General features: G+C 40.8%; 1 protein-coding gene across 11 annotated transcripts in view; it reads right to left on the bottom strand.

The window, feature by feature from the left end:
• Positions 1-3,486: 3,486 nt before the first annotated feature.
• The window catches only part of adgrl3.1 (adhesion G protein-coupled receptor L3.1), a 140,293-nt gene continuing 120,688 nt past the window's right edge, over positions 3,487-23,091 (bottom strand). For 2 of the 11 annotated variants that reach the window (XM_088302181.1, XM_088302182.1), the window contains 9 exons: positions 20,736-20,802; positions 18,827-18,918; positions 15,068-15,236; positions 12,091-12,267; positions 11,520-11,613; positions 9,448-9,576; positions 7,454-7,471; positions 6,607-6,909; positions 3,487-5,334 (listed from right to left, as the gene is read on the bottom strand). In XM_088302181.1, coding sequence (XP_088158307.1) covers positions 4,694-5,334; positions 6,607-6,909; positions 7,454-7,471; positions 9,448-9,576; positions 11,520-11,613; positions 12,091-12,267; positions 15,068-15,236; positions 18,827-18,918; positions 20,736-20,802 — 1,690 coding nt within the window. In that variant the 3' untranslated portion in view covers positions 3,487-4,693. The remainder of the gene's footprint in view (positions 5,335-6,606; positions 6,910-7,453; positions 7,472-9,447; positions 9,577-11,519; positions 11,614-12,090; positions 12,268-15,067; positions 15,237-18,826; positions 18,919-20,735; positions 20,803-23,091) is intronic. The other 9 variants (XM_088302189.1, XM_088302191.1, XM_088302184.1 and 6 more) reach the window with 8 other exon arrangements.

Raw genomic sequence — 23,091 nt, 5'->3', positions numbered from 1 at the left:
GCAACGCAAGATGGCCGCCGTTGGCCACATTCCTCACTATGGTGGTGGGTGGGGAAGCGGCATTGTTCGTCATTTCATTTCTGTGTATATTACCGCCATATGATTCACATAAAGAAATAGAACACAAAAAAGTAATAGTAAAGTTGAGTTATTAATTTTCCAACATTATTATCTCTCTATCTTATATTCTAATGAACCCAAATTTAAATAAATGACACCCTCTGAAATATCAAGAAAGCGCTCAGTGTGACACATTGCAAACCACCTCAACAATCACCATAAAAATCCTAATGAACCTATGAACCCGAAATTACCTCATGAGTGTTATATTCAAATTAGAGGCACAAAAACAGACAGAATGTACATGAAATAACAACATCTACACATGCAGCCCTCTGTGATTGTGTTTGTGTGTCTGAGAAACATGTCATCTTGTAAGACAGCCTGAATACTTTCCCTTGAAGGAAGGAGACCGGGAAGATAACAGAGCCACGCAGCACTAAACGATCAGAGTGCTCCAGCAGAGATATGGCCCACATAGACCAGTACTCATTTAGTCAGCGTCTGACTGGCAGGAAGACAAAGAGGAGAGGTGGTGACAGAGGGAGGATGGCAGTTAGGGGCCCGCAATGACTTTAAAAGACAGCAAAAATACATTTATTAAAAACAGTCTTTTCATCTTTCATCTTCTCCTTCCCTCCTCATCATTAATTCATGCGCATTTTTTTTTCCCATGAAGCGTTTCCGAAAGTATGTTTCTGGTTTTCAGGACCGAACGGCTGCATCGGCTCGATTCATAAAATACCATCAGTGTGATACGATGACAGTGAAGTTTGTTTGTCTTTAGTAAGTCTAGTTGAGTATATGACCGGCACTGGCGGCGTACCGATACGTGCTGCTGCCTTTCATGTTGATGACACGGCTATGTTTCTCAGCTGACGGGACAAACCCAAAGACACACATTCCTGTATGACCTTTCACTTAACTCATTCATTGCCATTAACGGATATGGACGTCAAAAAGTACATTCATAAAATGGACTGGTATGAATGAGTTCATGGCACACTGCTATGCATGCTGTTGTGCTGAGTCAAAATTCAGCCCTTGCTCTGCTGGGATTGACAGATTTAGAAGGTACACCTGGCTGCAAGCTGCACCAGTATGCTTGGACAGAAGAAGGGCCTGCATTTTGTATTAAATCAGACAAGCGGAAAGCAGCTACCATCAGCAGGTACAATAACTTCCTATTCTTGTATCATGAACTGCAGCAATCTTTGAAAATAGTACAATAGATGTGCCTTAGATGCACTATTTTTATTTGCACTGAGAATTGTTTTTGAGAAATCAACCATTCTATAGCAAACTTCTACCCTCTTGCCCTGAGATGCAGCAATACAGCCACTACTTCCTTGACTAAACTTAAAAAGTAAGGTAAGGTACCTTGGCTACCCTAAAGGCCCACTCAGAGTTCAGGCTCAAAACATTAGAGTCTCCAGGGGAAAGTGCTGCAATATCATACTCAGTAACTGCAACAAAAAGTCTCGCCTTGGAGTCAAGATGGTCCCAGATGAGCTTGTCCAACATCCAAATTATTCCTGCGAACCTCAGCCGGTGTGACCAATACACGGCCGAGCTCTTTTATACCGTATATACGTTAAAAGTGGGAGACAAGCCTGAGGCCACTGATGGGCTGTAGCTCATTTTCCCTGGAGATGAAAGAAGAGCAGCACAAATCATTCCGCCCTCTATTTTACTGGACTGCAGCTTTCATTGGACAGCTGCTTTGTTGCCTGCTTGCTCATAAATAAGCACAAGTAAAGGCGTAAATCACGATGCAATAGGATTCAGTGAGAAAAAAAAAGTTTACGTTTACACGTTTAGGTGCGACATATAGTACAGCGGCCATGAACACAACTTCCAGACTGTCGACCTTCCACTTCCATTTAATGAGGAATTTGGCCATAGTTGAATCCTATTCAGTGAATATATTAACGTTGCAATAATATTAATTTACACTACCAGTCAAGAATTTGGACAAAGTTTCTCAGTCAATAGCATGAGAAGGTGTGCCTACAAAACCTTAGAGGGAGAGAGAGAGAGCGAGAGAGAGAGAGAGAGAGAGAGAGAGAGAGAGAAAGAGAGAGAAAAGAAAGAAAGAAGAAATCAAGTTTTCTCTCATCAGTCCTGCTTTTTGGATCTCTAGAAAGCAACAACTGTAGCTTCATTTTCCAATGTCAATCTTTGGGCACATTTTTTGATGTATGTTGTGAATTTGTGATCAATTTGTTTGTTCGGAAAAAAAATGAAATTATATTTTTACTGTAAACACAAACAGATTAATAAACTATTAAATTGTTTGCAAAAGATTTTTATCCATTGGTCTTGCCCACTCTCAATGTGCTTTGTGTTAACTATTTCAAATGTGTGTCGCGATGACACTAATTATTTAACTGACGACTCCTGAATTTTACTGCCTGCCGTACACTCAGCCACCACTAGGGGCACCATATTTTTTCCATATTAAATTGAAAAAAAAATAGGCTGAATAAATTCGACATATAGTCATTATAAATCAGTTTAAATACTTTTAAAAAATAAGAAAGTACTTTAAGAAACACAGAGGAAGTGTTTGAATGGGGTATTTCCATATGGTGGATTTCACTTTTTGCAGTGGTGGTCAGGAAAGTAATCCCTTAGATGGAGGCGGGATTTCTGTAGCCAAATATTTCATCTTCATAAAAAAAAAATACAAGAGCATGTGTGAATGCGTTGAGATGCAGTGTTTGCATTTCATCCCAAATTTCCATATCAAGTATGAAAAGTGGAAGAAAAAGCCTCAAAGCTATGTCAGTAATTTATTTGTTGGCAAACAACTTTCACTGTTACAACAAATATTAGTTATGAGATCATTCAACTTGGAACCCATACAAAAAGAATAAATAATCAGCAATAATATCGTAATAATCAACATGATCGTAATAATTTAAAATAAGAACAACCCCCCCCCCCAAAAAAAACAAAAAAAAAAGAACGGCCCAGTGCCACTATTTACTCCTGCATAAAGTCAGCTCATTTTCCTCCAAGCTGGTTTTTGCTTTCTTTCAACCAATGAACAGATAAATAAATAATTTCTCTCTCGGGGAACTTGGAAGGGGCTTTTGGGATATATGTGCAAGCTACTCTTAATACACTTTTGAAAATCCCCTCCTAAATAAGTAAACATTGGCTTCAATATTAGCCTGTGCTGCTATGTGCAGAGTTGTTTCAATACACATCTATGAAAAAAAAAATCATGGCATTTCTTTCTGGTTTTTACTTTTTAGAAGGACATTTGTTCCCAACATGTTTTTCTGTTCAAGTTGACCAGTACAGCTAAGTCATGTATTTGGCAATAAAAACGATATGCGTGATATATAAGTTGCTCGAAAATACCTGGTGTGGTTTTTCTCACCCAGGTCCCCCACCCCCCACCCCCTTGTGCCTAAAGGAAGGAAATGTGTTATTAAATGAAAACAAAAACGTCAGCGGACTCCACTTCCAGTAAACGTGTTCCCTTGGTAACCCCTCCTATTTTCCCTTTTAACTACACAGTGTAAAATATATAGTAACAATTTGCAAAATGTGAGCGTGGTGTCACTATAAAAGGACCAGAAAGAAGTGTGCGTAGGGTAAATGCATATTAGTCAGAGTGCGAAAAACTGTCTCGATGAAAGATTGTTCTTCATCCGCTCCGTTGTCCATCCGTGACCAGAACCAAAGGAGACAAGTTCCGAACAGTTCCACAGACAACTGACAAATAAGAATTGGTCATATGCAACATTTGACTTGGTATTCTATACAATACAGAGAAATGATTTCACCATTTCATTATAATTCTTTGATAACTGAGAACTTGTACAGAAGAAAGAAGAAACAACCCATTGTCAACCCCCCACCCTCCTTTTTTTTTTGTTTGTTTGTATTTTTTTAAACCTATAGTCTCTTGGATATACAAGCTCTCTTCTTTGTTATTAGCGAAATAAACAGCAGCCGCAATCACTAGAACTCGCAGGAAGGAACAAATGACACCAGCCTGGACACGACTCCCGTTGAGCAGAGAATTGAGAACATCAGAAAACATATGGGTACAGTTTGGTTGCTATTTTTTTTTTGTATTTATTTTTTTTACGTATGCACCCCCCCACCCCCTCTTTATTGGCAGGTAGTGGGGCGGGGCCTCGCCCAAAGCCAGTTCAAGTTGTAGCTTCGTTCGACCACTCAAAAATGTTTCTTTTGAGTGAGAGTCATACGGGCGCGAGGACGATTCCGTTCGCCGGGAGGATGGGTAGGAGGGTGGGGGGTGTTGGTCAACCTCAGTCGTGGTAATAGTGGAGACTATACGATATGGTGGAGGGCCACATTAGAGAACGTTCATGTCTAATCCAAGATTTCAATGAAACACATAGAATTACAGATCCCTCCCCACTCCTCTCCCTTCCGGGTCCAAGGTTCTACTCCGGTTTGATATTCACAAAGTGTCTCTCAGCATCACCTTTGTGGCGACAATACATTCAGCCCCCTTTGTTGTCCTGAACCATACACATTAACCAGGACTCAGTCCAGGGGCGGACCTGTTCGGCCTGTCAGTCAACAACACGCGAGTGGAAGGTTGCAAGAGTGGATTCGGGGAGGGATAGGAGTCTCTTGGTGAGCTCTATAGACTGGTGACCAGGTGGGAAGGGTCTACAGGGGGTTCCTCTGGCGAAGAGTCGGATTCCTCCTTGCTGCCGGACACCATGTATCCATCGCTACCTCCACGGCCCATGTGGTAGTAGCTCTGCAGCTCATGAAGGTGGTTCCGGGAACCCAGATTCGGCATGCTCTTGTAGTAGACGTCATCTAACTCGGGAGCAGTGGCGCTCTTACAGGGCTGCAGTTCACCGGAGCTGTCTTCCTCGCCGTCTGTTAAACCGTTCATCTGGCCATCCGGGAGGTCGGTGAGAACCGGCATGCTGGTGTACAGCGAGTCTCTGTGGTTGGGCGAATGCGTGTGCTCGTCGGTGTGCTCATTGGTCAGCAGCGGGAAGAAGCTCTCGCTGGTCTCCTGTGGGATGCGGCGCGGCCTTGAGTAGCTGTGCGGGGGAGGCGGCGGCGGGTGGCTGTCTGGTGGAGGGGGGCGCGGAGGCAGGAGGGGAGCGTTTGATTCTTCTCGGATTATCTCCAGACCCAGGTTCTCGTCGTGGGGGAAGGCCGAAGGGTTGTCCAGCACCATGGGAACACTGTCCTCTTTACCGTTGCCCATGCAGCCACTGACCCCGCTGCTACTGGAGCTACTGCTGCCTCCTGCCATACCCCCTGAAGGAAAAAAAAAATATGGTTAGGATTCAAGTCTTAATCATTAAAAACATGCACCTTTGCGGCTCGGCTCCACAAAATTAACTGCTTCTAAACAAACTTTTCCCAGCTACAGTTTTATCAGTTGAACAAGTTGCAAGTCAAATTTAAGAGGAGGCGGGACTAATCATCTCACGATTTAGTATAATACTCCACTGCTGTATAGTGTCACTTGTCATAGGCCTGCACGATATGCGGTTTGAACATCGCGATTGCGATGTGCGCATGCGCAATAGTCACATCGTAGGACGTGCGATGTTTCTTTTTTTTTTTTTTAGAACATGGAAACTTTTGGGTTTGTTTCATAAAAGCAGCATGCTACACTATGCTCTACATTGTTGAGACTACACAGACCGTCTTGCTCACGCCCCCTGATGATCACGAATGCAATTACTTTTCACGCGGCGAAAGCAAGCAACTCAACGCCGTCACGAAAGAGAGGTTTAAAAATAATTATCCGCACGCTCGACAAAAGGTATAAAATGCCGTGGCCTCAAGTGGCCATCCCAGAGCTGTGTAATAAACAAAGCAAAGTCTTCCCAAACAGAGCTATTTGAGTCATCTGGTAAAGATTTTTCCAATTTCAATATCGCAATGTACATCGTAGCCTCCCCAAAAATCGCAATGTCATTTTTTTCCAATATCGTGCAGCCCTAACTTGTCATGTGTTTTTAGCGTTTTTTTATGTTTCGCTATTTACAACAGTTAACGTCTCCAATTGTGTGAGACACACCGGCAGTGTGAATTCCTTTTGTATTACACCTTTGTCAATTAAGTTAAGTGTTTTTACGCCTTAATATTGACAGCAGCTCTTTTTTTTTTTTTTTTTTTTTTTTTACACATAGAATTCATGCTAGCTAAGAATGTTAACATAAACATTGAACATCTGTTAAAATTGTTATTTCTCTCTCCAATATTTCCCATGGGAATAATTGGAGGTTGACCATCATTCTTCAAGGGATTACGCTTGACCTTTGAGAAGACACAGTATGACCTCTATATTGGATTGTCATTGGAAATTAAATGAATTGCTTGAAGCTGGTATCTCATTTAGCGGCAAATGCTTGTGAATGTTTGCATACATAGTGAATTTAGGGTTTTTGTCAGGTATTGTAAAAGGTTGCAAAAATGTTTGCACGGAATCTGAGTTTTACATTTTTTGCTACACAGTTTTGCTCTTCATATCCTGCCTAGATGAAAGCATGACGAGATTCATTCGAAAGAAGAGGTTACCTCCATTGGCCATGCTGCTGTTGACCAGTTTGTTCATCAAGTTGTGACTGCGCTCGCTGGTGACCCTCTCGTGGTTGTTGAGATACGAGGGGATGTAATTGGAGGTGAGCTCCTTCAAGATCTTTTTTTCGAGGGTAGTCTCTTTGTGGTTGCTATGGGTGCCGTAGCCGCCGCTCCGGTCTAAAATTTGCACACAGTCACTCAAGTATTCGCCGCTGGCCATGCTGTAGTTGTTGCCGTGGTTACCATTAAGGGGTAGTGTGTCCATAACACTGGAGTCTCTTGCGTTGTTCAGGATGCCTTCTGAAATACAAATGACAGAAAGTGGAATAAGGAAAATTTATTAAAAGCAATCATGACGTAAGCAGATTTCTCTGATGAAAAATGAATTAGTGAAAACAATTTGTGTGGGATATCATAGAGTTTTCAGAGGATTTAAGATTAACGAGAAGCAATGACATTTTTTTGTCCAAGATTAGAAATCATTTAATTTAATTTAATTTAATCATTGTCATTGCAAAAGTGAATTTGACAGTAAAATAAGTCAAAGTAGCATTAATTGAATTAAAAGTCAATTCAAAGGTAAAACCTATTGCACTTTCATTCAAGCCACTCAAATCTATAAATTAGATAGACTTGAGCGTCCTCAGAAAATATGTTAAAACTATTTTCCCAGTGAGCAAATGCCGAGATTCCGTATAAAATCAAATAATCCAATGAAACGATACTTTGCAAAGGCTGACAGCCAAACATAACTTCTTCTTGGCTGGAGAGAAACAAATTTGCTTCAGAAGCAAGACATGAGAAAAGGAAGCCTATGTTATTGAAGTATTAATTTAGCCCGTACTTGTGTCTCGATAAGATGCTATTGGAGGCATGAGGGAAAAGAGAGAAAAGAGACACATGTGAGGTCAGACATCACAACACCAGATGCTAATTGGAGGTAAGGTAAGATTGTTTGTTTTGCTAGATTGCCAGCATATCGCTGTCACATGTTATCATTTATTTATAACAGTAATCACACAGAATAAATATCACAAAATGCAGTGACAACACTCCACAAAACATGCACAGATGCAAAGTGAATATGAGATTTGCCATGCAGTGTTTAACAGTAGTGTAAAAAAGTGAAGTAAGACCCTTTCGCACTGCACTTAGCATAGCACAGCATGCTGTCGACAAACCCATTCAATGTGTCTGCGCTGCCTTGGCGTGGGTTTTTCAATGCCATGTGGGATGGGCACCAGCGCCTGAATTGAAAAATCCTCAATTTGAACGCAGACTCTAGTGAAATCTCGATGCATGCAATCGGAGTGATTTCAGAGTGACAACCGCAAGATATTTGGGGGTGTTCTACAGTGAAAACAGCATGGAGGAGAAAATGGAGGAATCAATAATTAATGCGCTGTCTCAGTGTCTGAGCTCTGGGACACAAGACAGATGTCATGTCATGACATGGTAGAAAAAAAAAAAAGCACCACGATTCAGGGAGATCTATTTTGGATGTACCACGGTTGTTGAAATTGTGAGAAATGTGTGATTTTAGCTTCCTGCGCCTCCTGAAGTACTCCTTAATGTGGCTGTAGCTTACCAAGTCGATTACAGTTAATGGAAATGACCAAAATAACTAAAACTAAAATGGAAAAAAACATTTACATCAACAAAATAAAACCAAAACAAAAATGCTTTTAAAAAACTAAACCTAATTGGAGCTACATTTTATCTTGATGAATACCAAAAGTGTTTAGAATTATAATGAACATGTCCTTCGTTTTCATCTTTGGCATTTAGCATGAACTTCCGGGCTTCATTTCAAATATTTTTTATAAAATATCATTGAATATATTTTGATTTTTATATCTTTGCAGAATAAGGCTGGTGCACAAATAATCATAACCATATATTTAAAAAACTAAATCTAAAAAAACTAAATCTAATAAACTAATTCTGATAAAGATATACTAATACAAAGCATTTTAAGAGAAATAATTTAAAAAAAACTAACAAGCTTTCTCTATTAAAATCATTTAAACTAACTGACTTAAAAAGAAATTCAAAAGGAAATAAAAACTAACCATAATGAAAAATCCCAAACTATCATAACCTCGTAGCTTTACAGACGAGCCAAAGCACCCTCCGATTGTGTCGTGCAATTGCAGTCGGATGGATCGATACCCTTCTTTTTATTGCTGCTCATCTCCTCCTCCTCATTATAAGCAAAGCCTGAGCTTACAGTGACGAATACACACTGCAGAGCTTTGGTCTGCTTTACCTCCAAACCAACAGGAAAAGGCACCAAGCGAGTTCCTACTTGTTTGCTTCGTAACATGTGCCAAATATGGGCTTGCTAGCGCCACGTAAACTAAGCACATTTGGTAAAACTAGAATTTGATATTTTCACAAATATAATGTGATTATTGGAACGTAGGGAAAAACATTCATTGCATGATGAGGAAAAAGAAGGATGGAAAAGTCTCATCTTTTTAAATATTAATTATAATGTGACAGGAGAATCAATCAGAATCTTCAAAACTCCTGTTTCCAAGTTGTAGTGTTGCTCTTTCTAATTGCAAAATAGTTGCAACCACGTGACCACCATCTCTGTCAATCAAATCCTCACTCCAATGACATAAGACCAATTATTATTATTTTTTTAATATTTAGACACAATTGCCAATGACAAAATCATAAATTCTTGTGCCCATCCCTGTTGCAGAGTAACATCTCAATTATTCATACTCAAGCCAACATCACAATCAAACAATCATGCCGGAATGAGATTCATCGACTTTTGTTAATGCATTGCATGCAGTACATTAAGAATAAGAACATCAGGCACACCTTGGGTGTTGTACATGCCGGCAGCAGGGTTGTTATAGACTGCAGAGTCCCCCAGCAGAGTGTTATAAGGATTGTTAGTACCATGGGGACGAAGGAGAGCATTAGTTATAAGATGATTAGCCATGGTTCCTGGTACAGGCAGATAGAGAAAGGAAGGAGGGAGGGAAAAGCAACAGCCGAGTTAAGAGAAGAAAAAAAAGGAGGAGAGAAGCATTTGGAGATTGAAGGCAAGAGAGAGCATGTTGATGTGGCGCAGTGGGAGTAAGTACAGCGGGAGTCAGAAAAAAGATGAGGAGCGAGTGTGTGGAAGAAAGAGGGAGAGAAGAGGACACGTGAATCAAACAAGCAAACACAAGTTGAGGAGAAAAGCAAGTCAAGTCATTCCTGCGGCCACAGGTCATGGCAGGGGAGGAGACGCGGCACACGGTCGGAAATATGTTATGTTTGCATGTTATAGCGGCCTTGGACATAATGCACGACAGCTAATAAAAGAACGAAATCAGGCGTGGGCAAACTACGGCCCGGGGGCCACCAGCGGCCCGTTAAACGTTTTAATCCGGCCCGCCGAACTTGAAAAAAAAATTAAGTGAAAAAACCTTGTTAATGTTTTATTTTCTAAATACTGAGGTTTTCCAAAGACATATATATTGTAATGCTTTTGTTCACTTTCATTCAATTTTTTTTTTTCTCTGACGAAATGAGGTTACCAAAACACTCCATCCATCTTCTCCTGGTCTGGCCCCTCTGTCAAATTTTAGAACCCATTGTAGCCCGCCAATAAAAAAGTTTACCCACTCCTGAACTAAATGTAAGAGAGTAAAACTTAGTTCCAAAAATTTCCCATTTAATTTTTCCTCAGCTATAGCGTCAAATATTTTTTTTTTTTTCAGTGTTGGTTAAGCAGCTCTCTGCACCTTCCAGGAGTGTATATACTCTAGAATATGTGTGACAAGGACAAGGAGAAGTAGAATGGGTATGGTAGCGGGGGGGATGCTAACACTTCCTTCGCTAAGTGTGCGATAATTCAGACGCTGACATTCCGTGTCTGCTTTAGCTTCAATATGTCATGCTAACAGCTTATTAGTAGCCTGGAGGAAAAGCGAGCCACACTTCAACTTTGAGACTAACAAATGGAAATGCGAGGATATTTCACGATTTGGATGGCACACACTTCCTTTGTAGCACCGCTTTGACCTTCACAAGAGCGGCAGCAGTAGATATCACTGAATGCAGTGAATTATACTAGACGTATCTGTTACATGCACTCGCTGGACACTTCATCGGGTCGATCCCTACAATGAAGAGGTCCCATAAAAGAGCAGAAGAAAATTCAGCTTTTTACAAAGATGACCATAATGTATCCTACGTGATATGTGAAATGTTCGTATGCATTCCACGAGTGGTACAGTAGAATCTCTAAATTGTAATGCAATTGAAGTCATACCGAGGATTAAAGGATTAACTCCGATTTGGCTTTTTCTTTGGCTATTTTGCAACGCTGTTTTGAAAAGACCCACCAGTGTCATGCATGAGTTCACCTTAGAGCTCAGCCTATATTTCAAATACCTGATGAGAATTCCATTCAGTGAGTGTCAAATGGGTGTGAAATCTGAAAAAACGTTGAAGTTGACCAATGCCTACAATTGATTGTGTTGTTCCATTGTAATAAATTAATATTATCAAATATCTGTAAATCCTTTTTTTTTTCCAAGCAAGGAGGAAATATTTACTTATAGTTTGTGCAGGTCAACTTAATTGAACTAATTTGAAATTGAAACCAAACAAAAACTTTCTATACTAAAAACATGAATATTTATTTTTATTATTTCTGATGACAGTTTATTTTCCAGAGAAAATAATATTCAATGAAAGTGTGCTTTCCGTTTCATCAAATAGTCAGATAGAGTTTATGTGCCTACCGTTGAAATGAACAGTGTTTTGTTACAAGATGCACGGACTCCGAGCACATCACTAAATGACGGCTTATGATAGCTAAGCCTTTCGCTACCGATAAAGAGGATATGTTGATGTGACAGTGATGGGGATGCAAATGTCTGGTATCCCACGGTTACCTCTGTTAAGCGTGGCAGAGCTGTTTATGTCGCCCGTGATGAAGGATGACTCCTGTTTCCTCACGGTGTCATTCCACATCCGCCTTATTCGACTCTACGCACATACGGGAGGAAGCCAGATGGAAGAGGGAAGAGGAAGAAGTTGGGTAGGGAAAAGAAAAACATGATGAGAAAAGGAAGGAAAAAAAGTACGGAAGAAAAGTCAAGGTAAAGCAAATTTACTCAAAAAAACAGCATTAAAAAAAGAAAAAAAAAACTATATGAAAGGGTGTGATGTTCAGAAAAATAGGCAATTAGCGTCGGAAGGGCGGCCAAAAAGGCAAAACAACAAGCAGCTAAGCGATAATAGGTAGGGAGAAAAAAAATAAATAAACACCCGTATATTTCATTTACACTTCAAAACAGCAACTACTGTATAGGCACAGCTGTGAGTCAAGGCTGAGGCTCGCTCCACTTTCAACTCAAAATGTCGCATGGACTTAGCTCAAATGAGTTCAATGAGCCCAATTGGATCGACAGTTGAAAGTGAAACGCGATAGCCCAAAACCCGGCCGGCGTGCAGCTGTCTCACCTGAGATTCTGCTGTGCTGTAGCGTCCAGGTGTGCAGGCAGGTAAGCTCACCTGTGAGCCTGTCGAGTAGCGGCCGGGTGTCCGAGACGTGGTGGTCTTGGAGGAGGAGATGGACGTCTCCACGCTTTTGCCGCTACAGCAGTGAGTCCGCAGACACTTGCCGTACTCTTTACGCACCTGCAGACGGGGGAAGATTGAAAGTGCTGTCAATGTAGAATATATTGAAAAAATTATTTTAGCCGCCAAAGCTAATTAATGAAAACGTTAGCATCTGCTCAACATGCCAAGTCAGCTATTTAAGTGACAAAGGAAGAAACTGACACACTACTTTTGCAGCTAAATTTCTATTCTATGGCGAACAAAATTACGCATCAGGGCCATTGCCGACTCCTGCCAGGGAACTCGCCATTCATTTCAATTATGATTTGCATAATTTTTTCTCTAATTCTAATTTTCAGAGGACACTGTATGCATATTGGGAATACAAATGTACATTTGTTGCAAAATACTCCGACTCTGAGATCTACTCTCAACAGAAAAAGCAAAATATCAAGACCGAAACAGAATCCTGGAGAGAAATTGAAGAGAATTTTGCTGATCTACAGTTGCATATGTCATTGGCATATATGTTTTCTTTTTGGCGAATAATTATTTCAGATGCAACCGTAGAAGGGTATTACGGATGGAAAAGCAACAGCTCAATATAATATGGTCAAGTCATAAATACTGTAATTTTAAAACATTTTTTTCTTTCACTGGTTTGACTGACACAAGGGGGCGGCGGGGAGCTAAGAAAATATTTTACGAATATATTAACACAATATCAAATAAAATGCGAAAAAGACTTAACTACGGCTAAACGGCGTTCTGATGGGGCTATAGTTATGTAATGAGTTTTTTAACAATAAGAAAATTGTAATATTATACTTTTGCTTTAATTTAACCTCAGTGGCTATTGTAGTGCTCCTTCTGGTGCGCATGCCGTGGCCACCTGGGAGCAGGATAATCAAGACATACACAGACATGTCACACGAGTCATATCAGTAGTTCTTTGCAGAGGATAAACAAAACATGTCGGTGAATATTGTTATATTACGTGTGTTACCTAATGGCCAACACAAATGCTTTTAAAACTTATTTCCAGTGGGTAAAAATGTATTCTAAAGTTTTGATGAGCACCCAGGAGGAAATGAAGTCTCCACTGTATTTCATTGCACCACGAAGGTCCACGCCACCACAGCGATTAGCAGTGAGGAAAATCAATTGAAAAAAATGACCTATTTAATCTTTCATCATAGTTACCTCATATCGTACAATTTGTATGGAAGCTTGAAGACTGACAATTGTGGCTAAGCTTTCAAACATTAATGTGACTCTACCATGTCTATTTTCATTTTTCAAAAGTGTCCTTTTTTTTCATCAAATAAAAGATACATTCAGTCAATCATTATTTGACAAATGCGCCTGGTGCCACACTGACAACAAACAGACTGGAATGGACTGCGGCCACATTCTGTGTCTACCCGCAGCTTCGATGGGACAACAATAACGTTGGCTTAATTTGATATATTACACTGCGAATCGCTTTTCTTGCTGAGGTTTCTTGACCAAACATCGACTCCATCAAAATGTCGGCGTTAAAGGATTAACTTTATAACTTTGCCCATTAACACAAACCTAAGTTTATTACTGCATTCGTAACGGCCATATTCCTCCAGGAGTCATATGATGCACTTGTACACACAAAACATCTGCATTTAGATCCTAATCAAGTTAGAACAAATAACAGTGTAATTGCTTTTTAACAAGCTTGTTGGATTGGCAGCCGTGTTTTGCCGCATGCTCTGTTTGAACAGCTGTGCGGTGAGCCACTCCGAAAATCTTGGGAGAAACCAGGTTGGGCTGCAGCCAAAGAAAACCTCAGCACGGTTCTAAGGACATCTCTCTAGATACCTGATCTGACGGCCTAACACATACTTTAAGTGGAGCTTGGACACACACGGACGCATGCACACCCACGCACACACACACACACACAGACGTATGGAAAAGCCAACATCCTCGATGGGACTGCCGCCACATTAGAATGTATTGAGTACTGGGTAAATTTATTGCCATATCTCGCTCCTCTTCTATTCTCTCAGGTAATGATAAAGTGTGGGAGGATGTGGAAATGTGACAGGATGTGTAGGCTCCTCCTGGAAAGGCATGTCATTCAAAAAAATAAAAAAATATAATGTACTGTATATTAGGGCTACAACTAACGATTACAATGGCCAGCTGCAAAATTTTAACCAGATGCCTTTAAGTGTCCCTTAATGTATTTTGGAATTGAATTTTTAAAAAATCGCTTTAGTTCATTTCTGGCGCATCAGGCTTTGCAGATATTTTAATTTCTCTGTTTTAAAGTTTGACTGACGTGTGCGCAATGAATTTTACCATGCGGTTGTATATATATTGTATTATATATATATATATATATATATATATATATATATATTATAATAAGCATAACAACAATATATTTAACGTAAATAAAAACACTAAGGCAAACAAGGGACTAGGAAAAACTAAAATATCAAAGTACAAAACAAGGATCAAAGTAACAAAACAAAAATGAGCAAAATAACTATGAAAATTGAAGAACGGACGACCGACATTTAACAGGAGACATTGACAACGACAACGATCCGACAAGAACTGAAATCGAACCCGAAACTGAAGCCAAACAAATTAACGAGACAACGAGGAACACCTGGACAAGACATAAAAGGGTTGTAGGGAGCTGATTGGTTAACACTAGAGAACGGGACGACAAGCACAGGTGGACACAATCAGCTTCAACAAGAGACACACCAAACACAAGAAATAACATGAAACGAAAAACGACAAACACGGATCATGACACCAACTGCAAATCCAACACGGAATTTGGTTTATCACTCTTCTCTCCACATTTACTCTGCATGTTACTCACCTTCTTCTGTAGAATGCAGTGGAAGATGAAGATGAACATGCCCTGCAGCGAGTTGAAGATGGTGAAAAGGTAAGCCATGATGACAGTGCTTTCGTTGATGTACATCAGACCAAAAGCCCACGTCAGGCCCAACAGGCACAGCAGGGCGATGGCCCCGATCACCCAAGATCTGTAGGAAAGGCAAGATGTGTGAGAAAAGCTTTTTCCCCTTGTACTCAACATACTCCAGTCTTTGAACAGAACGAGTCTCCTCTTCATGTGTCAAATATAAGGGTCAGTGGAAGCCACGGATAATGGACACCCATTACGAAAAGAGTACTTTTCGGTTTGCGCTATGCTAACCTTATCCGTTGCCCTCGATCAGAAATGCTCTTCAGCCAACTGCGATACATGCGGTACCATAAAGGATGAGAAAGGGGTTAGGGAGGGTTCACCTAAATCCCTGACAAAGTTGGATGGAGAAACCTAGGAAGATGTTCCGGAAGAGTTTCAAACTCTCACAGGAAGCATTAAACATCACAGATGTGGAGAGAGGTAGAAGAGGCCATGACCTTGCTGGCAGCGCTAGAGAAGACTTTTTCCAAATCCAATTTCAAGTTCAACTCAATTAATATTCTAAATCATTACATTTTCCACGCCGCATTTCTTCATCAGGGTCGCGGGGTACTGGGCCATGACTGTCCTCGCGGTCCGAGAGATACGCAAACCAAATTTCTAGCATTTTGGCTTTTTTAATGAAAACAAGATTCCAGAAGTGTTATCAAATAAACATTTCGCCCCAAAAAACAGAACAACAGAGAGCAAGTGAAACAAATCAATGGCCAAGCTACAGGGTGCTTTTAAATTTTAGTTCCATTTTTCTTTTCCGATGATGGGTTTGTTAATGTGGTCTCCATTTTACTGTGCATGCAGAACATTTTTTTTTAATGCTTTACAGCTTAAAACGGCCTGTTCCCAATTTAGCTCGATTCCTCCTTACTTCTTCCTGTCCCATTTTTTTTTTCTTCAACGCAGACATATGGAGGCCAGCCTGGGAATGCAAACGCTATTTATTTCCTGTACCGTGCAGATTTTCTTTTACTTTTCAGTTCAAAAGGCATTCTTCCAGGCGGCAAATCTGACTTTGCAAATTCCCACTCTATTCTCCCGTGAAAATGTGCCGTATTGACATGGTAATTTTGCAAATACGGACTCACTCAGCCCACTTTCCGTACACGATGGAATTTTATGATTTTTTTTGCCTCTCAAATACTCAGTGTACACCTTGTGTGGGGATTCAATACGCAGTAAGTTGGGCCATCAGAAAGCGACATTTCCCCACAAAAGGTCACTGTTTCTGGTCCACTTCAGCTTAGATAATGACCTCTAATGCGATTGGCTGACCGGGCAGAGGGATAGTCACATGAGGAGTGCGGGATATAGGAAAGGATATTAGCGAGATATTAAGCGAGTCAGGAGGAAGGAGGGGAAAGAAAAGAGGAGAGTAAGTGAGTGCGACTGAGGTGATTGATTTGATGTTGCCCTCCGTGGCACCATTCAGCTGAGACATAAGCGCCAATAAAGCCCGTCTGCCGACCCTCTCCAATAAAGGCGCGCACTCATCCCTCTTTTTTCCTTCCTTCTGCGCCCCCTTCTCTTCCGCCTTGGTGCTCCCTTAAGTCAGCCTCTCAGCTGCTTCCCCTCGCTCACATTGTAACATTTCAACAGCACATTGGGCAAGTTATATGGGTCAAAGAAACAGCTCACAAATGTCACACATGTTCAAGGAATTCATATTCCGGGGAGATGAGTCGACACGACCGGGTCTATTAAGGAAGGGAAACGAATACGGGGCCGCTTCTACAGACGCATAAAACGACCAAAACCGATCAAAAATGTCCGCGGGGCATCTTGATTGGAGAATGGCCTTACCAAAGACAACGTATGATCTCTTGAAATGAAAGAGACAAAGGAATGAGACAAAAAAAGGGCACAATTTATGATTATGATTAACGAGGAAATGAGACATGACTAATAACGAAAACTAGATTACAATCTATTCAACCTTCAGCATATTCGGAGAAAGAGAGAACGCCATTAAAAAAGCGTTCAGGGGGGGGATCTAGGAGGGGGCGGGATCCAAAAGCGTCATATTCTTTAAAGTGCTCTTTGATTTTAATCTATCATCAGGCCCTTTTGATTGCATCCCCCTGAAAGGCACTGAAGGAAAGATCATGCGGTTGCTCCTTAATTTCCAAAATGCTTTCCCAGCGCTGTCGCCAAAGGAGACGGCGGCAGTGGTGTTCATAAGGAACAACAAATGATCAGACCACCTCGTGATTGACTTTAAACACCATGCGCCGCATGTCGACAGGGCACCCGCCACTGAGCGGCGGCATATTGTTCAAATTAGACCGTAGCCTTTTGTCTCACGCGTCGGCGGAATGAGAGAATAACACAGTCGTGATTAGTTAGCGCAAGCAGACAGAGACGCAGCGCTCCTTCTGAAATGAAGTCATATTTTCAAGTAACGTTCTCAGAGGGTCATATGCAGACAATAATGATGTGACTTTCAATAAGAGGCCTCTTGAGAGGATGTCAGACAAAAATGAGATGTGTTTCATGCAAACATGCTGAATCAAAGAAAGACAATGGGAATTAGATTGGAGTCCCATTCAGACATATCTCCCTTTGGGTTTGTACAGTGGATGTGGAGCCAGAATACAGATAGCTTAGCTGAACACACACATGCAAGCAGGTCAAATGTTGCTCTGAGCAAAAAAAAAAAAAAAAAAAAAAAAAAAAAAGACAACAATGCAGCGATGCTGTATTCACTGGTCTCTTTTTCTTTTTGAGACACAAAATAATTGGCTTTGGAAAATAAATAAAATTTAATGACTGATAGATGATTATGGATGATTGACGTTTAACTCATTCACTACCAGCCAAAAAAAAAAAAGATCTTTGACGTCTTTATCCGTCAATGGTAGTAAAAAAGTAACTTATGGAAATATCGCAAGTATACAATATATAGTCTTGCTTTGTATTGCTTATTTAAACTCACTGATTACGCCTGTAAAATATAATGACAGCCTCGCAAAGTTAAAAATGAAATTAAAATAATTGTTACCGTTAAGAGCATCCGCGCTGATAGGCCCGTCATGCATTATTATTCTATTCAATAATGCATTTTCAAACTACTAGTCAATTTACCAAATATGGTATTAAGCTTAAATGAATGCATCACAAGTGATCATAACTACCTTGAAAAAGCAAATTTGATAAAGGTTACAAGAACATTTTTCTGTATGTACCAAACGTGGTGGTCGATGGGTGTATAGTTAAAAAAAAGCAAACATACTTTAATATGCAAGGTGTTGCACTTTCTGTAAAAGCAGGCATCTTTTTCTTTTTTTCCCTCTGTGGTGTTGCTGGGCAACAGCAACAAGTCTAGATGTTGCCCAAGTGAAACCACTTTCTTCGATAAGTCCATTTTTATGGATCAAGCAGACACTACATAATGTGTTGATGGGCTTTCAAATTGTTGCTAGGTGGATTCCAGGATTGAGCAAGGACAGCTTTTCTCCCTTTATTTATAAAACTTAAAAAAAAAAAAAAAAAAAAAAGCAACATGCTGGATCTCGCATTTTCCACTTCAAACGTCTTCGATTAGCTATCGCACTTTACAAAAGACATTTAAAACAAATGCATTGATGCGCCTTATCTTTCTGCACGGGAGCGTGCACCATCAGCGCGTAGCAGTGCCGAATGTACACTTACTTGATGTTGTCCAGACATCCAGAATCCGGTTTGAGGATGGCCGTATGGTGGAACATCTTATAGAGAGCGATGCCGAGGAAGATTACGTTGAGCTGAAACACAAACGCAGATACTAGTTGGTTCTTTGTCCCAAATCAAAAAACCCAACTGTCTCTCAAGCAGGGCACAGGCCAACGGTAACTAGAAGTTTGGTCGTGTGCTGAGATTTAAAAACATCCTGCAGTTATTCTATCCATTCAGGATCAGCGTTGGAGGACATATCCGAGTATCACAGTTGCAGTTAGTGTTTTAATAAAGTCGTTTTTGTGCTTCATCTTCGAGGCTGTCTGGTTAGCCGTGGGTGTAAAGACTGCACACTACGCTGCCCCCTCTCCTAATCTCGGTCAGATCAGCGGTAGAAGGAAGTGCGACAGCAGGCTGACTTTAAGACAAGCACGAAGCACAGCAGTGTGTATTCTAGCCTTCGTTTAATTGGGAACATGTTTCATTGCTACCATCGCGTGTGGAGTTTGTCTTTTATCCGCGTCTGACAAAAAGCTCCAACTCGATTTCCAACTCTGTGTACGAGACACAAGCGCTTCGTTTTACAAGAGTCGGATGACTAGATTATGAAGGGAGAATAATATTCACATGTTCTTCTTGTTACATTTGCACTTTGCTGGCGCTTTATTAAAAGAAGCTGGAAGAGTTTTGAAATGTTTGTGGTTGCGGGCTCTTGTACAGTAAATTGCAGATCACACGGCTGTTGATAAAACGTCTACAGTGAAGCGTACAAGGACTGAAACCAGCAGAGACACATTACGACCATCCATCTATTTTCAACAGCTTATCCTGTTAAGGCCGCGGGGGACCTGAAGATCATCACCGCTGACCGTGCTGAAAAAGTCAAGCTGTCCACTTTATTCTAGAAGGGCTGTGATGTTGAAACAATTATGGCCGCGACTTCCCGCGTGACACCGGAAGTAGAAGTGAGTAATTAGTTTGCCGGAGTGGCTTATTTGAAAATGTTTTGTTTTCTTTTCTAAATAATTGGGGGGGGGCGATTTGGGGGGGCGTGTCCATGAATGTCATTTTGCAGCACCTTGAGAACATGGATTGATTTAAAGGGGAAGTCAATCCCAAATTTTTTTTATGTTCTATACACGTCCATTAGTCGGAACAACCAAGCACGGCTCAATTTCAGAAAACAGGTGAGCCGTGATTAGTTTCTTACCTGAGCCCTGAGCCAATGTGATGTCATTTCCAGTTGACAGAAGTGACAAAATGGCCGACCGCTGAGATGGATAAATTGGGTGAATTTTGCTGCTAATTATGATTAAGTTTTTGTAATGGTTACAAAATGGTTTGCGGGGTGGCACGGTGGACGACTGGTTAGCATAATGGCCTCACGGTTCAGAGGTCGTGGGTTCGATACTGGCTGTGGAGTTTGCATGTTCTCCCTGTGCCTGCGTGGGTTTTCTCCGGGTGCTCCGGTTATCTCTAAATTAATTTAACACTCTAAATTGTCCCTAGGTATGAGTGTGAGCGCGGATGGTTGTTCGTCTCTGTGTGCCCTGCGATTGGCTGACAACCAGTTCAGGGTGTACCGCGCCTACTGCCCGAAGACAGCTGGGATATGCTCCAGCACCCCCACGACCCTCGTGAGGAGAAGCGGCTCAGATGACGGATGGATGGAAACGGTTTTTCATCGCAAATATTTCCATCTTGTTGAACCGCAATTTAAGAGATAATCTATATTTTATATTGAGATTTTAAATTGATATATTTCCACACTTTTGAGATACGCAGGGAAACCAAGGCGGAGATTTGGCAACACTTCCACGTAACTTGCGCAAACAGCAACCAAGCCAAGTGTGCTGAGAGAGAGCATGCATGTGTGTGTGTGTGTGTGTGTGTGTGTATATCTCACCATTATGATGAGTGTAGCAGGGCCTATAAAGCTCCAAATAAAGTATGTATCCAGTCGCAGCCAGCACCTAAAGAAAGAGGAAAGATGCAGGGGGATTAAAACATGTCTCAGAGGAATGCTGGCTGGCAAAGATTTACCAGCAGATGACAGCTTATGCATCACAGACGTACACAGACACGCTCTGGAGGAAAGGCAAACAACTTATTTACATGATTTTCAAATGCATCATGGTAGAGGTGTAGGACAAAAGGAATTGTAAGAAATACAGCAATGATGGAGTGAAAGAGGGGACGCACATGGCTCAAACATACATCAACGCAATGGAGGAGAGATGATCACCCGTGATAAATCTACCTTTACGCCACCCTCAGGGGATACATACTGTATATGACACAAACGCGTGGTGTGTCGGCGAAACATATGTAGAACATAATGTGTTTTTTTGAAAACAGAGGTATGGCTTGGAAGACTCCGTTTAAGGAGTCTCGGGTTGAGAATCGTGTGGAGAATAGAGGCGTGTGTGCAACACCCTCATGCGCATTTACACAGTTTGCAGAATTACAGAAAAAAATATCGAACCAATTTCTAGACAACTTAAAGGCACCAAAGAAGGTGGTTCTCAAACTGCGGTAATTGGACCCCTGGAGGTCTGCAGGCCATAGGTCAAGGGTCCATAAACTAATTTCCAATCAATTATATTGTATTAAAAAAATGCATAAAGTATCTAATTATGCAGATTGGAAACAAATTACTCTCTTTGATATGATTGATCTGATCACCACAGGAGGGATTACACTACTCCTGAAGCCACCATATGTATACATAAGCGCATATGTTGCTGCTACCCTCAAACTTTCTTGATTTGCAGAGGAGAAATTGCATCTTCCACTGGGGGGGTAACAACTCCACGCTTAAAAAGTTTCACTGGAGCAAAATGGCTGACTGATTCACGGCCAGCTGCTTTTGAATTATTAATCTTTCAATTTCCACCACATTAGAGCGCTCCTCCATTACGGGGGCCCCGCACTGTGTCACTGTAGCTTCCACCATGGCCGCCTCCGTCAAGTCATTGCTTCCCACCTTCATTATGAGACGCAAGAAGAGATTTGGGGCGCAGTATGGGGCGTTGTATCATATTTTTGTTCAAAAAGGCTAGAAGCGGTGCCATTTCCAAGGTGGTGGTTGATAAATGAGTCACATAACTCAGGTTTTTCAAAAGGTACTTTGCATTTATCATTAGGTGGATTTATTATACGATCAGTCCGATTTAGAAGTTTACATTATACATTTCAATGCCATACATTGTAAAAAAAAATAATAAATAAAATTATATTTCAAAATTAATATAGTGCAAATTTGAGCGTGGTTGTTATATTATCTGTATTTGATGGAATAGTTGTACCTAATGAATTGTCCCGTGAAGTCTATGAAGAACTTTTATCTGCGCTTCAATAAAACACGTACTTTAATTTTCATGAAATAATCTTCAATTTAGCTGATAAATGCTGCTCGTTGTTATTGACACTGTCAAAGAATTTTAACTTGTGAAAACAATTACTATTTTGGGCTACGGCCAAGTTTGATTTGGAAGATGAATCATTGTTTTTGATTTGGTTTGATGCTCATGTGAATGGAGGCCTTGTGATAAATTGATGGCTTGAAATTTATTATTAAAACAAAGACATCTTTTTGAATTCTATTGTTGTAATTTTGCCTTTTTACTGTGCAACGAAACAAATCGTCTAAAAAGAGCTCTGTCATCTGGCCCACAAAAGTACACACAGTGAACATTCATCTGGAGCCCAGCATGCAGATTCATGTTTTATTGATTATCCAGAGATGAAATATTGAGCTAAGTGGCACCGGTGCACCTTCAACATCTGATTCAACCCTTTCCCACTTGCCCAACTTCCACAGAGTGATGCGCACCTCGTGAAAAGCTGAACTTTACAAACGATCTCCAGAGCAGCAGAGCGAAAATGTGAATCATTTAACAGCTTGATAATGTGCTGTCATTGTTCCCTGCCTGTATGGAAGCACTTATTTATAAGGCGCCCAGGCAAGAGATTTTAAATGTTTAACATAAATGTATAAAGTTTGAAAAATGCAACATTCAGACACAGTTCTTGTACTTCCCAGTGCATCATTATCAAATACATGTGGTGCATTTTCAATCTGTAATTTCATTATGTAATCTAAGGCGTGTATGTTCAAGTTTGAGTCGCTTGATTTTAGCTGTGTTCACACCCACAATGGCGGCTTCTTTCATTATTGGGTTGAGATTTTATTCGCGCATAACTGCACCGCATCACCCTGGAAACTGTTTCTGATATTGATTTGGAATGTCACTAAATAG

Source organism: Idiotropiscis lumnitzeri, chromosome 8, assembly GCF_059441095.1.
Source record: "Idiotropiscis lumnitzeri isolate Australia: NSW breed Sydney's pygmy pipehorse chromosome 8, RoL_Ilum_1.0, whole genome shotgun sequence".
Taxonomy (NCBI): domain Eukaryota; kingdom Metazoa; phylum Chordata; class Actinopteri; order Syngnathiformes; family Syngnathidae; genus Idiotropiscis; species Idiotropiscis lumnitzeri.
The sequence above is the reverse complement of the archived record's forward strand: the minus strand, read 5'-3'. Positions and strand labels throughout refer to the sequence as shown.